The following is a 17,763-nucleotide window of genomic DNA, read 5'->3' on the forward strand; positions in this document are numbered from 1 at the left end:
CAAGTGTTGTATGACACTATGCCCGAGGAGATGAAAACTAGCGTCTATTCACTCAGACAGGGATTGGTGAACCAATATTTTATTATGGAAAGTTTCTTATAAGAGTATGGGTGAGGGGTTACTTACAGGAACAAGTATGACTCAAAGACAGTTGCATCACCAGAAACCCACCCATCATAACAGGTGACAGCTCACAGAAGCTGGAAATCTGGAGTTCACACCACCTGCAGGTGGCATGGCAGGTTAGAGAGTGACTCTTCAGGTAGCTGCTCAGTGGGATTGAGGGCTCTCAGATTCTAGCTGCTTATATAACCTTGTGGGTAGAGGACACTAGTGAATCTGCTCAGTTTCAGGAACTTTCTGAAGCTTTTGAGTTGTTCACCTACCCTGTAGCCTGGAATGTTTCATCTCCCTCTTAACATAATTAAAACTCTCCTTTCTTCCCTCCAAACCCTCCCAGATACCCCTCCCCACTCTCCTTCAGCTTTGTGCTCTCTCTTTTCATTAATTGTTATTGCACACACACACACATTCCTAAATTTAACTTGTCGAGTTTATAAACTGTTATTTGCACATGTGTTTTCAGGGCTCTTTGACACTGGACACCCATCAGTGTGCTCTTCCTTGGAGAAGACCACTTCTCCTCCCAGCTTTCCTCAGTTTCCTATAGTTCTTTGTGTAGGGTTGAGGTTTTGTGAGCTTTCCCCCATCCACTTTGCTATGTTCATTAGTGTCATCCACATTTGGGCAGTCACTTTGGTGAAACTATGGGTGTAGCTTCCCATGTTACTAGGTAATAACTATTAAAGTCACTTTTAGGAAGGGAGATAGGAAGGAAGAGGCAGATGGAAGTGAGGCAGGAGAAGGGGGATAATGTACAGAAGCTGTGCATTCAGGGTTTTGACCACTTTTTCACAACATGGTTATTTCTTCTATATTTTATTAACTAGGAATATGATAAAAGAAAGTGCTAAGCCAGTTTCATAAATACTGTATATGGTAGTTTGAATGTAATTAGCCCCCATAATCTCATAGGGAGTAGCATTATTAGTAGGTGTGACCTTTTTGGAGGAAGTGTGTCACTGTGGGGGCAGGCTTTGAGGTCTCCTATGTTCAAGCTTCACCCAGTGTGATATTCAGTCCACTTCCTGTTGCCTTCTGATCAAGATGTAGCCAGCCATGTTTGCCATGCTCCCCACCATGACGATAATGGACTGAACCTCTGAACTGTAAGTAAGCAACCCCAATTAAATGTTTTCCTTATAAGATTTTTTGTCATCATGGTGTCTCTTCACAGCAATAGAAATCCTAACTAAGAGACTGTAATTCTAATTATAAAGTCCCTACATACATCTGTACATTTTCATAGATTAACAAATCACACAAACTCAGGGAGTCTTCTGTTAGCAGTTCACAGTACCTAGATCTACTATCATCATAAATACTCTAGAAAGTAAACACCGATACTACAACTTTGGATCCTATCCAAGTTAAGAGAGAAAGAGAAAGAGAGAGAGAGAGAGAGAGAGAGAGAGAGAGAGAGAGAGAGCGCATCAACTCCACAGACACTTTACTTTCTTTTTACTTTTTATATGTTTGATAAACAATACAAACAGACATGAGATTTTCTACATATTTTCTAAGAACTTAGTTTTCTGATTTTAGCTTCAGATTTTCTTAATTGCATCTACGCTTCAAATGTACTGGAGTTTTGACACTTGATTAATAAATCAGCCTTTTTATTCCAAGTCCATCTGGTGTTCTGCATCACCTGCACCTATGTCAGCATCATCTTGGGAAACAAATTTTCAAGACTTGGATACAAAATCCTTGATGAATGATCTTCATCAGAGGCTCTGGGAGCAGCTGAGGTGGGCAGGACACCTCAGGCCAGTACTTTCTGTAATGTAATGTAAAAAACTTGAAAAAGTCAACTCATAATCAAATTGTTATATGAACCAGCAATCCTACTTCTGGACATGACCACCTGCTAGAGTGGGAAAAAAATCAGAAACAGCAAAGAGATATTTGTACGTTTACAGTCACAGCTTCATTCTTTACAAGTCAAAATGTAGAAGGAGCTTGGCTATTCATCCATGGACAAATGGCTACATACAATGTAGTCTGCATGTGGGACAGAATGTTCTTCAGCCTCAGAAAGGAAGGAAATTCAACATGAATGAAACTTGAACACATTGTGCCGGGTGAAATAGGCCATAGAAAGGCACAGGTACTGGATAACTGTCAGATACCTAGGGTGGGAAGACTCAGAAAGACAGAAAGTTAAAACATGGTTGTCAGGAGGTGAACAGAAGTTACAGTTTAAGTCTGGTGTCAGTTCTGCAAAGTGAATGTGCTCAACCCTGGACTCTATACTTTGTAGTGGTTAAATTAGTAAAGTATATACGTTTTACCAAAGTTTTTTCTTTTTGTTTTTTTGAAACAGGTTTCACATAGGCCAGGTTGGCCTCCAACTTACCATATACCCAAGGATTTCTTTGAGAGCTTGGTAATACTGCTACTCCACCTCCCAAGTGCTGGGATTATAGGCATGTATCACCATGCCTGATTTATGTCATGTTGAGGGTTGAACCAGGGCTTCAAGCATGCTAGGCAAGTGAGCACTCATCCAACTCCTCTCAAGCCTTCAGGGCTGGCTTACCTGTGCCCCTGTCTACAGTGTCAACTCTATTATGCTGCCCGGGCAAGGCACAGGGCCCATTCTCCTGAGTGCTGCCGCTAGTTATTGGGTTGGGTCAGGTCTCCCACCTGCTGCAGGTGTTGAGATGCGATGGGAGGAGGGCATCTTTCCTTCACCCATGCCACCACATGGCAGACGAGAGGGGCATGACCTGCTTTCCAATTCTCATGCCTTCAGGGCTAGCTCACCCAGGCCTCTGAGAACAGGGTCAGCTCTATTATGCTGCCCAGGTGAGGTGTAGGAGCCTCTCTCCTGAGTGCTTCAGCTAGTGAAGGGCAGGACCAGTTCTCCCTAGTGTTGCAACCAGTGAGGGGCGGGGCCAACACTGTACAACCCTACCTCTCGGCCTTCAGTGGTATCAGGAGCCTTGGACTGGGCTGCATTCAGGGCTACAAACCCAGACATAGACCCTGGCAGCAGCCCTAAGACATCACTATGGCCCTGGGTGGCAATCAAGCCACCCACTCCAGCCTGCTCTTCACCTTTTTCACCTCTTCAGATATGCCTCTGTCCTCTTTCTCTACCATACCACTTCATAATTCACTCACCATAATAGTGCCCATCTTCCTGGTACCACAAGGCACTGGGCAGGCCATGTTTTCTCCCTGGAGCCCAGGACAGTCTGCCTCAGACCTGTGTGTGGGTCGCTTTGCCTCACTCAATCTATAATGTGGCTGGGCAGGAACATCTTTTGATGATTCCTTTTGAGAGCTCTCTATAGTGAGTGAGTAGCTTTGGCCAGTAGAATAATAATAAAACTATAAGAGCAAATCACACATGCCATTTGACACCTTCTAGGAACTACCTTAGAAGATGTAATAAGAAACTGGCAGAAAAAGAAAGTAGTGAGCTTAAAATGCTCATATATAGAGATGTGCATGTATATATGCATATACACACAATCTATACATACGCATGTATCTATATATACATGTGACCACGTGCGCACGCGCGCGCACACACACACACACACATATACATGTATGTGTCTATATACATACACACATATAAATTATTTTGTGTGGTGAGGAATCACTGCACATATGCCATGGCAAATGTGTAGAAGTCAGAGGACAACTTTTGAGAGACAGTTTGGATCAAACTCAGGTCATAAGGCTTGGCATCAAGAGCCTTCCCTGCTGAGCTATCTCACTGGCCCTTAATCTTTACTTAGGGGACTTTTTTATTTTTTGAGATAGGGCTTCTTTGTGTAGTCCTGGTTGCTGTTGGGACCTGGTTCTGGGTCTGGGTGGTAGCTGGGTTGGTCAGCCCACCAGCTTTTCCTCATTGTCACTACCTGGGTGAGCTCTCCAGTGCTGCCCCAGCTAGCTCACCCAATGCATCCTGCAGGAAGGAGCAGGGCCAGTTCTCCTCAGATCCAGGTCACCCACACAACACCAGGGCCAGCTCTACTGTTTTGCCTAGGCAAGGTGCAGGGCCCTCTCTCCTGATTGCTGTAAGGGGCATATAGGGGGTCAGGGCCAACTCTCCTGTTCTCATGCTCTCAGGGCTGGCTCACCTGAGGTCCCCCCCCCCCCCACACAGGGTCAGCTCTAGTGTGTTGCCCAGGTGAGATACAGGACCCACTTTCTTGTGTGCTGCAGCTGGTGAGGGGCAGGGCTAATTCTCTCACTCTCATGACCCCAAGCCAGCTCTCTCACCTGCTGCATGTAGCAAGGGGTTGTGGGTGAGCATCTTTCCCTCACCCATTCCATCACACAGGCGATGAGGGGATGCAGGGTCAACTCTGTTGCTCTCATGCCCTCAGGGCCAGCTTACCTGCATTGCCCACAACAGGATCAGCTCTAGTGTGCTGCCCAGGTGAGGCACATGCCCGTGGTGAAGGGTGGGGACCAGTGAAGGGTGGGGCTGGTTCAACACAGCATGGTTCCTATGATATCCCCTTCCCCGTGCTAAGATGGGCCATGGACATCATCAAAGATCTCAGCTGCAATGGGACCACGGACCTAGACATGGCCCTTGGCACTAGCTTGGCCTGGATGTCACCGTGGCCCCAGTGGCAGCACAGGCAACCCAGATCAGCATGGCCCTGGCAGCAGCATGGCCCTTGGACACCAACATGGTCTCAGGTTATCCACATTTCTTGATGTAATAAACATACTCTTGAGTGTACAAGAATCCCCCTTTCCTGAAGGCCTTCTTAATACTAACTATGATCTGCCCCCCAAACCTTCCAGTCTGTTGGGTATGAGACAGCATCTTATTGTGTGTCTCATTTGTAGTTTATGGTATTATGAATTTGGTTTCCTTATTATGTCTACTGATTGTGTTTTCTAGAAATTTCTCCTTCTGACCCTTGGATTTTTCCATTGAGTTGTATATTTCTCATTGATCTTTCCAGATTTTGGTAAACAGGTATCTTACAAATGTCGACATTTCAAAAAAGTTTGTGTCCTTACATTGGTAGCAATTTTACCACCAAAAGTTTTAAAGGCATGATATTTATTGACATTTTCTCTTCATAAGTTTGTGCTTTTTCTGTTAATAAATTCTCCTTTTCTCCAAAGTTATAATAATAGTTGCCTTTTTTCTTTAAAAACTTCAAGTTTTCGCCGGGCAGTGGTGGCGAATGCCTTTAATCCCAGCACTCGGGAGGCAGAGCCAGGCAGATCTCTGTGAGTTCAAGGCCAGCCTGGGCTACCAAGTGAGTTCCAGGAAAAGCACAAAGCTACACAGAGAAACCCTGTCTCGAACCCCCCCCTCCCCCAAACAAACAAACAAACAAAAACCTTCAAGTTTTCTTTTCCACATTTAGTATTTTCCCTACTGGAATTTCCTTCACGCTGAGGTAAAATCCGTCTTCTGCTGTGCTATGTGGATCACCAATCAGTCCAGCAGCACTTATTCAAGAGTCTGCTGCACCTCACCGAAATCTGGATCACGGTCCACTCCTGTGCCTGGGAGGACTCATAGGACTTCTGTGTCTGCTCATCATCCCTACTGTAATCAAGTTGATGGAAGTTCAGTTTCTTAAGGGACTGCAAAAACGATGACTTTTTTTTTTTTTTTTAAATAAAAGATCCAGTTCTTGTTTTTAAAGTTGTGTTCAAAGGTTTGATGGTTGTTCAGTGAGGACTTAGGAAGGCTATGCATAAATGGAAGAGTATTGGTCAGTCAGGCTGGGCTAACATTTCCTTTGTTACAACCTTCCTGTTAAGCAGTTTGACTGTCCATCAGCGAGGGAGATCTGCTCATTCTGGTCACTTATGGCCAGGGCTGTCTCATTTTGTTACACACGTCCATGACTACTAATCTAGCACACAGAGACTCACACACAGTTCTTAAATTTTTAAATTTTAATTCACAGTTGTTCAAAGTGAGTCAAACATTTCCCTTCAATACTTGCCAACTCTTCCCCACTTCCTTGTTTTCTTTTTGTATCTAAGCTGTTTTCTCTTGGATGCCTGTCATAGGGTTTCTAAGTAAGTGTGATAAAACACCACGGCCAAAAGAAAGTTGCAGAAGAAGGAGTTCATCTGGCTTACTCTTCCATATCACAGTCGATCATCAAAGGAAGTCAGGACAGGAACTCAAGCCAGGAACGTGGAGGCAGGAGCTGATGCAGAGACCACGAAGCAATGCTGCTTCCTGGCTTGCTTTCTGTGGTAAGACTTATTCCACAGACTTAAAAAAAAAATCAAATACTTAGAAAGCTGTATCTTTAAAACATCCAAAGTCTCTTTCAACATTCAGTCTCTCTGAAAATCCAGTCTCTTTAAAAGTTCAAAATCTCTCAACTGTGGGATCCTTTAAAATAAAAAATGTTAGAAACTTTCTTATTCCAGGAGGGAATAACCAGGGCACAGTCACAGTCAAGGCAAAACCAAAATCCAACAGCGTGAAGCTCAGGTCAGACTTCTGGGACACTCGCTGTCCTCTGAGCACCAACGGGTGTGGCAGTTCTGCTTCTCCAGTTCTGCCTTCCACGGCACACACAGCTCATCTCATTAGCTCAAGCTGGCTCTATGCCACACCTGCTGCCGTTGTCTCATAACACTGGCATCTCCAAAATGCTGGGGTCGCCTGCTCCAACTGAGCTGCACAGTCACCACCAGCCTCTTCTGAGCTCTCCAGGGACTCTGACCTTGTCGCATGGTGCCAAAGCCTCAACTTCTCTCCATCCTGGAGCCTCTACTACACCTTCAGCAGTGGCTTTTCCTGATCTCTCCCTGTGTCAAACTTGAGCTGCTCTCCATGACCCATTCATGCCTTCAAAGCAGTACTACCTGGGGAGTCTATTAGACGTGACTAGGTTTGACTGCCAGCACAAGGTCCAGCCTTGATTCTCTCTGGACTACAGACTCTGTGTTGACTCTGAGGAAATAATTCCCAGAAGATTGTGCCTCAATAATGATGGTCTCTCTCTTTTTTAAAATCTCTTTAAAAAAAGATTTATTTATTTATTATGTATACAGAAGAGGGTGCCAGATCTCATTACAGATGGTTGTGAGCCACCATGTGGATGCTGGTATTGAACTCAGGACCTCTGGAAGAGCAGTCAGTGCTCTTGACCTCTGAGCCATCTCTCCAGCCCGATGGTCTCTTCTTAATCACAGATGATTCTTCAGGCTGAGCTGACCAGCGTCCATTGCAAAGGTTTCACTTTAGTGATTCTGGTCTCTTGTAAATCACAGCAGATTATTCAACCCTCGTTGCCTAGAGACACACGTTCTTAATGCAAAACACCCCACAAATGGCTCTAGTAGTCTTTGCTTCCCTCCAAAACATCATAAGCCAGGCCACCACAATCTGCATCACTCTGAACCTTCTTATCTTCCAAGCTCCCACAGATCAGGCCATTAAACCCTGAGTGCTCAATGGCTTTTCTAGCTCTAAGTTCCAAAATACTTCCATAGGCCTCCCCCAAGCATGGTCAGGTCTATCATAGCAATAGCCCACAGATCTGGTACCAATTTCTGTCTTAGAGATTCTATGGCTGTGATAAAACATCATGACCAAAAGCAACTTGGGAGGAAGGGATTTATTTCATCTTGTGGCTTGTAGCCCATCATCCAGGGAAGTCAGGGCAGGAATGTGGAGGCAAGGATGAAAGTAGACACCATGAAGGAATGCTGCTTGGTTAAAGCACTCCACTCTCCCCCAACTTACTGCTCAGTTGCTCTACCATATGACACAATATAAAGAGCTTGCCATACACTGACACCCACAAAACTCTAAGAATTTCTGTTCTACATGTTACTCTCCATGGTTTTCTCAGTAGACTTTCTTATACCACCCAGGACCATGTGGGATGCCACCTCTGTGGGATCCCAACCACAGTGGAATGTGCCCTTCCACATCAATATGTTATTATCAATGTTAATAAAGAAAATGTCCCACAAACTTGCCTACAGGCAATCTGACGGAAGCATTTTCTCAATTGAGATTCCTCTTCCAAGATGACTCTAGTTTGTGACAAGGTGATAAAAACCTAGCCAAAGACCACTTTTGACCAATGTTTCTAAAATGAGAGACTTTGATGATGTGGTCCCCTTCTGACTCAAAACCCTTGAGAAAGTAACTTCTAGAAAGCTTTTCCAGTCCTAAAACAATCCAACTCTTTCCATTGTGTATGCTAGGCCATAATGTACTCTTACGTACTTTGTCTGTCCGTCTGTCTTAGGCCCTTTCTGCTGTGATCATAGAATACCTGACTCTAGGTAACATGTAGAACAGAAATTCTTACAGTTCTGCAGGTGCCAGCATCAGGCAAGGTCTTCATGCTGTCTCAATGGTAGAACGACTGAACAGTGAGTCACAGTGGAGAGGGCCAAACTTAATCCTTTAACCAAAAACTCATTTCCAAGAAAATGGCATTAATCTATGACCTGATTTCTTAGTGGTCTCACTTCTTAAATCTATTTCAAAGATATCAAATTTCAAGGCAGGTTTTAGAGAGTGCATGCAAACTATAGCAACAATTATGAAGACTTAACTCTCATTTTCCCATGATAGTAAAAATAAGGAAAAACAATGTTGGAATCTGAAGCTAAAATGTTCTGAAAAATAAGATACTGTAAAAGTCAGGGTCTCTGGATGAAAAGAACTGATGGAATGAAACACACACACACACAGAGAGAGAGAGAGAGAGAGAGAGAGAGAGAGAGAGAGAGAGAGAGAGAGAGAGAGAGAGAGAGTATTTATTAGAGTGGTTTCCAGGTTGTGGTCCAACTAGTCCAACAAAAGCTGTCTACCAACTGAAGGCCCAAGAATCCAGTATTTGTTTAGTTCACAAGGCTGGACAACTCAGCTGGCGTTCAGTACACATTGGAATCCCAAAGAAGAAGGTTTGAATGCCAGTGAAAGAATAGATTTGTTAACGAAAACAAGCAGGCAAAGAGAAAGAGTTTCCTTCTTCCATGTCCTCTAGAGGCTGCCTCACAGGTGTGGCCCAGATTAAAGGTGTATCTTCTCACCTCAAAAGATCTGGATTAAAAGACCCACTTCAAATGACTTAATTAAAAATCTACACAGGTGTGCCCAGCTGCTTGACGGTTTAGTTAATTCTAGATATAGTCAAGACAATAACTAAGAATAACCATCACAGATAATTTTTTAATATATGCCTCACTATATAGCCCCACCTAGCCAGGAATTGCCTATGTAGACCAGGGTAGCTTTAAATACATTTCATATAAACAAATTATAAACTATGTAGTCTTTTGTGGCATGCTTTCATTTATCATGGTATTTTTAAGGTTTACCCATGTAGCACACATCAGTTTCCATTCCTTTTTATGGCATGCTGACATTTCACAAAGTGGATAGACCTCACTGTTTATCACTTATGAGGTGATGGGCATTTATTTCCACAATTTAGTTGCTATGATTAACACTTCTATGGACATTTTAAAACACATTTTGGGGTAGATATAATTTCTCTTGGAGTGAAATGGCTAGATGACAGGGCAAATCTGTGTCTAACCCTTTGAGGGCTGTTTTCCAAAACTGGAAGCCTATCCAACCCTAACAGTAGCCTGTGTGATTTCTTCACATCTGCACCAACACCTGTATTGTTTCTTTAGTTCCCAGTGGTATCTCTCTGTTTTTGACTTGAATTTTCCTAAAGACTAAAAGCTTTTTAGTGTGCTTACTGGCCAACAATATCTTCGGAGAGATGTCTAATCAAATCCTGTGTCCATTTGAGACAGGGTCTGACTTAGTTACTTTTCTATTGCTACAATAAAACATCATGATCAAAGCAACTTATAAAAGAGCATTTAATTTGGGGCTCATGGTTCTAGAGGGTAGTAGAGTCTATGACCATCATGACTGGAAGCATTGAAAGCATGGCAGCCAGCAGGCAGGCAGGGTGCTACAGCAGTAGCTGAAAACTTACATGTTGAGATAACAACCATGAAGGTGGGGGGGAAGAGAGAGAGAGAGAGAGACAGACAGACAGACAGACAGATAGACAGACAGACAGACAGAAACAGATAATCACAAGCTAACTGGGAATGGTGGCATGGGCTTTAGAAATCTCAAATCCCCTAGGAACACATCCCCTCCAACAAGGCCACACCTCCTAATCCTTTCCAAACAGTTCCACCAACTAGGGACCAAGCATTCAAATATATTAGCTTATGGGAGTCATTCTCATTCACACTACCACAGGGTCTTATGTAGCTGATACTGGCCTTGAACTTCCAATCCTCTTGCCTCCATCTCCCAAGTGCTGAAGTGACAGGATGGCTGGACAGGAAAACCACCATCCTGCTTTTGCCATGTGCCATTACATTGGCTCCCCATAGCGCTCTCTGGTGCTAGGGATTAAGGCTCCTGAGTTTCTTTCAGCTAGGCAAGTGCTATACTACTCAACTACTCCCCAGCCCATGTTCACATTTCTATCATGCAATCTCATTTGAATAATAGTCTCCGTTTCCCCCTTTAACAACTAGCAAACTTAGAAGGGTATTTTTATGTTGGGAATTATACATAAACACACAGTGACAATTTGTTTAAAGACTTTATTTCCAGCATGTAACAGCTTAGGTGTCATAAAAATCATCAAAGTCATCAGACATGTTCTGGTCTCTAGGGCGAAGAGCAGCTTCAATTTCAGAGCTACTGTCATCAGACTCCCCCCAGAAGGCTGGAAGAGAAAAGTACATGGCTCATTAGCATTTCTGCACTCTAATAGAGGGTTTTCAAAACAGCAAGGCAGCTGCTGAAGGTCTAACAGCACCGTGTACCTGCACAAATGTACACACTGCATGCGAGGCTCTTCACATTATTCCAGAGCAATCCTTGAAGAATCCTTCTCTTTACTCTTTATTATGTCCAACTCTTTATTATAGGGTAGACATTAAAACCTAGGTTACCTGGAATGATACCACCCCACTGTGGCTGCTGCTTCACTTTTATCTCCCTGGTTTTGTTTTTGTAAGAATAGATTAGAAAAAGGGAAGACCTGTTTTTGTTTTGTTTTGTTTTGTTTTTAAAAAACAAAAAGCATTAGCCATTGGTTGATATGAACATTTATTTGGGAGGAGATCTTAGTAACCATGGTAAGGAGAATGGGAGAGTGACCCAGGAAGAGCGGAAGCTGGTGAAAGGTATGGGTGCTGGCAGTGGACAACTGGGATTCAGTCCTTTTGAGGATCTTCTGGGAGACTGTATAGAGCTTTCCTCACAGTGTTTACTGACCCATTATCTCCTAACCCTAGCTGCCAACTCTCAGGACCTCTGTAAGAGCTTCACATGTTTGCATGACCAGCAAAAGCCCTAGGTCAGAGATACAACTGTCTTATGTAGAAGGCCACAGGCACACCTGTCTGTTGGAGCTGACAGGATGTGGTAGGGCATCATCAGCATCTTCTGCCTTGCCAATCAGATAATTGACATCTACAGAGAATAACCAGGCAGCTTTCAGATGGCTTCTTTTAGAGGACCCCAGTTGATCCTTTCACCAAGCTAGTTAGAACACTATTGATGTCTGTACATTACTGAGTAAGCGGAAGCTCAACAAGGGTAAGCATCTGGCTATAATCATGGCATCAGTGGTGGTCCAGCTCAGTTACACCCAGGCCATCTGATTCATACCTGTGCTCTCCATTACTACCAGTGGGTGATGGGAGGAAAGGAGACCAGAGAACAGAGCCCAGGCATGGGAGGGAAGTGTCCCAGTGTATTGTGGGAAGAGGGCTAGAGCACCACTGTAGGTTGGGTGTTGAAGGATGAAGAAGAGTATTATAACTGTAATTCTTGCTAGATAACTGTTTTGTTATTTTACTATGTTAAAGTTAAAACTTTCCTTTTGTTTAGACAGAAAAGGGGAAGTGATAGGGGAATGTCTCCTTGTATGCTGTGAATATGTGTTGCTCTGATTGATTGATAAATAAAATGCTGATTGGCCAGTAGCTAGGCAGGAAGTATAGATGGGCCAAGAGACAAGGAGAATTCTGGGAAGAGGAAGGCTGAGTCAGTAGACGCCAGCCTGTTGTCCAGGGAGCAGCATGTAACAGCACACAGGTAAAGCCACAGAACACGTGGCAACACAGAAATGGGCTGAGCTAGTCAGTGGTAGGCCTGAGCTAATGGCCGAGCAGTTTTAATTAATATAAGCTTCTGAGTGATTATTTTATAACTGGCTGCAGGGTCTGTGGGGCTGGGCAGGACAAGAGGAAACATCAGCTAGAGAGGAGCTCAGAGTTTAAGAGGAAAGAAAAAGAACTTCATATAAAGGAATAGCATGAGCAAAGGCACAGAGGCAGGGGCACAACAAAGTCAGAAGCAGGTGTGGTCTTGTGAGGAAAGAACTGGCACCAGGGACACCATGGGAGGAAATTATATTATATGCCACTGCAGTTTGTGAGAGGTGGTGGAATTGGTAAGTAGCAAGTGAAGAGGGTAAGTCCAGGTTAAATGCTAGTGGCCAAGTAGGGACAGGAGGGACTGGGTGTGGAGAAGTCAGCTAAGGTTGCCGCAAGAGGCCTACAATAGATACTCATGGCCCCTGCCTTGGGGGCAGGGAAGGAGAGGTGAAGCACTCCATAGGTAGAAAGCACCAATTCTGACAATCAATTCCAAATAAACTGTACTGCCACTGTGACTCACGGCACTTTCCCGGTCCTTGCACTGAGACTTTGCTCCTGGGCAGCTGGGTGGGCTGTCCCTGAACGCATAGCACATGTCACAGTCTTCACACAAGGACACAGAAGACAAATGCACAACATAACTCTTTTGGTTAAGATGAGAAATGATAATTGGTGTCTGTTTATTTCTTACCATTCGACTTTATAGTGGCCACCGGGTCCCTTTTGTTTTCATGCCTATAAAATAAGAAAGTGAAAATTGACAGCCGGTCTAACAGTTTCACAGGAGCTGCTGGGGAAGAAGCGGCGGTGTTTATGGTAAGAAGAGGAGTTTTATACTTCCTTCCCAGGCTTGAAAAGCATAAAGGTGTTACAGCTCAGAGTGGCCAGAGGCATCTGCTGAGGGAGCACTGAATTGCCAGCCTCACCAGCCTCCAGGGTGCTCCTCTTGGCAGCCCTGCCCTGGGGGAGCCCTGTGTGGGTCCTGCTGGAGGGCGATCACAGCAGCATGAGGCAGAGGATGATTTCTGTTGAACAGTCCTCTGGGAAACACTATGTATGAAGAAGTATCAGTGCTTTTGAGCAAACTCAAAGTGGAATAGCTGAAGAGAATTCAAGATGTTGGGGAGGATGTTATATAATACCTCAGTCAAATCAGCATCAACAGTGCTAACAGCTTAACAAAAGCAGCCACAGTAAACACTGTGGGAAACAGCAAGTGCTTTGGGCATCCAAGTTTAGGTTTCTGTGTATCCACTGATACAAATGCTTGCATCTATGGCTTTTGGTATCTACTGGCCTCCTCGGATGAATATAAGAGGGCAAGATAGTGGCTCTCTGGAGTGGGATTTCTCAGTGTGCCTTTCCAGGGTTGTATGCAATTTAATGAATGTAAAGACCCCTTCTGGAAGCATCCCTTACATTCTGTATTGTACCTAGCAAGTGTCATGCCAAGAGACAAATGGTCAATGGAGACATGAGGAGAGAAATTTACCTTTTCTATACAAGGTATCACCACTGTCCTCTCATGGCCAGGGCCCTGTTCACCTTGATGGGAGAACTTTTCAAATTCATTCCCACTTGGTCCAAGTCTTGACAACCTGCAGCTTATACTTGCCTTCCAACACAGGCACCACAGCAAAACAGGCTCTACTAAAGGTCCATTTTCCATGCTCTACAGTACCATGTAATACCATCTTGGCATTTGGTGCCTGCTGCTGACCAGGATCCAGCAGTAGAGCCCATGGCCATTCTCCATAAAGAGCACAACAGCCTTGTGACCATCAGAAAGTTAATAGTCAAGCCACCACGGGCGCTGGCATCAACAAAGTGAACCTTAAGAATATCCTTTTTATGTAAGGTACGTACACACACAATGAATCCAATGTGATACTGTTTACCCACTCCCATCACTTAAGTGCTAGCTAGATAGTTGGGCTAGGTGCCAGGAGGCAGAGGTAGATTGTAAAAACTCTGGGAGACAGTCTTCAGACAGCTGTGGTATGAATAATAAGGGGAATAGGAAGAGGGTCGTGCATACTCCTGGATGGGTCTGAGAGGACAGAGAGATGCAGGGTCCCCAGAGGGCAAGGTGCTTCCATTTAAGAAAGAGGACACTGCAGGCCTGGATTGAGGAATGGGATGTGGTGGGATATGGCAGCTGAATGTCTAATGCAGGAACAAAAGCATAGAGGCAGGCAAGCCCAGGCCAGGTCCCTACAGCTTCAGTGACTACTCTGAGTTCCAGAAACATGTCCAGTGTACATTTGGCAGCTCTACTTGCCCGCCTCCAAAGCAATTTGTAGTCAAACTCACCATCTTTCTAGTGTGGACTCGAGGACAGTCCTTTCCCCCACCTCAGCAAATGGCAACCCCAACTTTCTGATCCCCCAGTGTCCCTTAGCAATAACTACGTCCTGCCAACCTGACCTCCTGGTAATTCCCAAGGCCTTACCAGTTCCTTATGTACTTTCACCACACCTGCAAGCAAACTAGCAACTCCTATCTAGCTGTTTGCAATGGCTTCACTGATGACACCACACCTAACTTGTTCCTCTATCGTCCACCTTCTACTTGGCAGCAAGAGTGAGATGCTGGACACACAAAGCTTCTATCTTCTGATGAAAAACTTTTTAATGTCTTCCCACTGTTTTTGGCATAAAGACCAAAATGCTGAGTGGTACTTCCCAAGATGGGCTCCCAAACAATGTGGGCTTCCTGATTCTGTATCCCCACCCCCTTGTACTGCAGTCCTCATCAAAGTTGCTGTTTTCCATCCATTCCCTCTGCTAACTGATAAGCTGCTCCTTACCCTCTAGGCTGCAAGCAGAGACCATATCTGTTCCAGCTCACTTGGATAACGCAGTGCTTAGCAATCAGCAGGTGCTCAGGGTGAAATGAATAAATGTCCTTTATTAAGCACTAGGCCCTACTGAAAGGCTGATGATGAACACTGAATGACACAAAATATGATCTACATGTTATGATTTGCATGTGACTTCAGTATCAGGTTGAGTTTCTTTGTCTTCTCAACAAAGGGGGAAATATCCAGGAGAGAAAAAAAAAAGAAAGAAAAGAAAAAAAAATGCCTCACACAGTGCTGAGAATATAGCCATGGCCATGTCAATATCCTCCATGTAAGTGAGTGTTTGTAATCACTCAACTCATCAAGAGCAAGTGAACTGAGCCAGTGGTAACGTCAGGTCCCACCACATGGAAGGACCCACTGGGCATGCCAGAGACCTTCTTACTTTGTGCAAAGTTTTCTAGGCATGTCATGTCTCCATGAGGCCATTTGAACTTACTCTTTCTGTTGGATCAGTAGCTATGCTGTGCTGTGTGACTTTGAATCATTTAAACCATTGGGAGCAGAAAACATCAATGAAAAATGAATTAATTGTACAGTGGTTCTTGATTGTCAGTTTTATTAGACTTCTATTTCAGAACTACATGTGCCACAGTTCATCACTGAGAAAGATGGAGGATGCGTCCAAGTGCTCTCCACTCTACCCTGGGATCTTAGGAACAATCTTTTTTTTTTTTTTTTTTTTTTTTTTTTTTTTAAGGAATCCACCTCTAAAAATTGATGTGATACTATAATTCAAAGTCAACTTTTATTATGTACAGTTCCCAAGGTCAACATTTCTTTCATGGGTCTCACCAAACATGTAAAGAAAGCTGACAGGCACAGAGAAATGACTGTTCATGGAGTGCTGGGCAGAGTCAACTAGTTTAGTTGCAGAGGGAAAGGTAGACATGAACTCCCCTTTCAGAGTAAGAAACTGGGTTTTAAGTTCTAGGCCACACACTTGGGACATCACTCCATCAAAGTGCTTGGAACTGGACTGACTAATCTCCAAAAGTATGAAAGGAACGCTTTTAACTTGTAAGGCTAAGGTTGGCCAAGGATTTCTATAAGGCACTAGACAGTGAAAAGTCCAGGCTGTGAAGGCCATATGGCCTCTTACAACTACTTAGTATGGCCACAGATGGATGTAAATGAATAGATATGGTTATACCTCAGTGAAACTTCATGTAGATCAAGGGTACTCCAATCTCATGCACTTTCATGTGTCATCAAACAGAACTCTTCTTTGGGCTCTTTTTACAACCAATCAGAAGTATAAAAACTACTGGGTATGGTGGTTAATCCCAGCACTCGGGAGGCAGAGGCAGGCAGATCTCTGTGAGTTCAAGACCAGCCTGGTCTACAGAGTGAGTTCTAGGACAGCCAGAGCTATAGAGAGAAACCCTGTCTCAAACAAGGACAAATGAAACAAAAAGGAGAAGTATAAAATCCACTCAGCTCACAGGACAGAACCACTCCTGCCTGTCATTTACAGAGCCTTTTACATATCTGAGGCATATCAGCTTAGAGGTTCTAATCCCCAACCCATGTGCCTGGGCCAGTTCCCTACCCTTCTGAGAATCAGTCTGGTTGCCTATAAAACAGGTCAGCAATGCTGTCCTTCTAATATTTTGGCAAGTTTACAGATGATCCTACATGATAGCCTGTTTAAGGTGGACTTTAGCAAACAGAAGTAGGGCATTTCTGGCACATTTGGGTGAACAAAAGCCCCTGGTCATTCTAGTGTACAGGTATGAATTCTAAATAGAGATGACACATCAGGCCTAGAGCAAAGGAAAACTAAGGTTTGGGATAGACTGAGAGGAGACAGGCTTGACACAGATTTCCTTCTTAAGCTGCCCAATAGTAAGAGCACTGAAGGTGACCTGTCAGACTTCCTCCAAGAGGTAGAAAACTGCTCCAGCTCCTCTCTTTCAGCTGTGCTGGACATGCCATTTAGTCTGAGCTTGTGCATGAATTTAGTCATTCTCTAAGCAAGAACAAATAAATGGAATGCTCTGGAAACCTCGAGTCAGGTTCTGAGCTCGGGCCACAGGGAACAAAATTCCAGGCAGCTTCCAAGAAGAGAATGAGACTCATTGGGAACTAGTCCACAGAGGAATAATACAGATTACCATTTTGCTGTTACTGAAAGTTGCAGTGTGAGGATTCTGAGAGAATAGTCCTAGCACTACTGCAATTACAAGCAGACTGTCTCTTTAAGTAAAAGTGTAAGCTGCAATACTAACACAGGAAAGAAGGTGGAAGCAACATACGGAAGGATCCATATGGTAAGATCTAACCTAGCACTTCATATTACCTCCTGAATTTTATAAACATTCACCACTGTAAGATGCTACAAATGGCTGGAAAACTCTGCAGTTAAGAAGCATGTGATCTAAAGAAGACAGGTCAAAACCACAAGCAATGAAGTGTTAAGAGTACAGTGACACAAAGCCCTGGCAAGAGTGTGCCTCCTCATAAAAGAGGATTCCTACTAGATTACAGATGACCTTAATCAGCCATTACTGGTCAGCCCAGAAAGGAATGTTGGCAGAGATAGTCTGTCTCCCCAAATCATCTGTCCTGCTCGAAGCAGACAATTTCAGGAAAGAGACTGTGAACACACACAGCTCCCTTAGGCTACAATACTTTCCTCA

At 44.1% G+C, this 17,763-nt stretch overlaps 1 protein-coding gene across 1 annotated transcript in view; it reads right to left on the bottom strand.

Annotated features, from left to right (window-relative positions):
* Window positions 1–10,674: 10,674 nt before the first annotated feature.
* Kiz (kizuna centrosomal protein) overlaps window positions 10,675–17,763 on the bottom strand; it is a 102,523-nt gene continuing 95,434 nt past the window's right edge. Inside the window, exons 12-13 of the mRNA XM_036185300.1 lie at window positions 12,950–12,993; window positions 10,675–10,814 (exon numbers count right to left, since the gene is read on the bottom strand). Of these exons, the coding sequence (XP_036041193.1) occupies window positions 10,711–10,814; window positions 12,950–12,993 (148 nt within the window). The 3' untranslated portion in view covers window positions 10,675–10,710. The remainder of the gene's footprint in view (window positions 10,815–12,949; window positions 12,994–17,763) is intronic.

This window comes from Onychomys torridus, chromosome 4 (assembly GCF_903995425.1).
Source record: "Onychomys torridus chromosome 4, mOncTor1.1, whole genome shotgun sequence".
Taxonomy (NCBI): domain Eukaryota; kingdom Metazoa; phylum Chordata; class Mammalia; order Rodentia; family Cricetidae; genus Onychomys; species Onychomys torridus.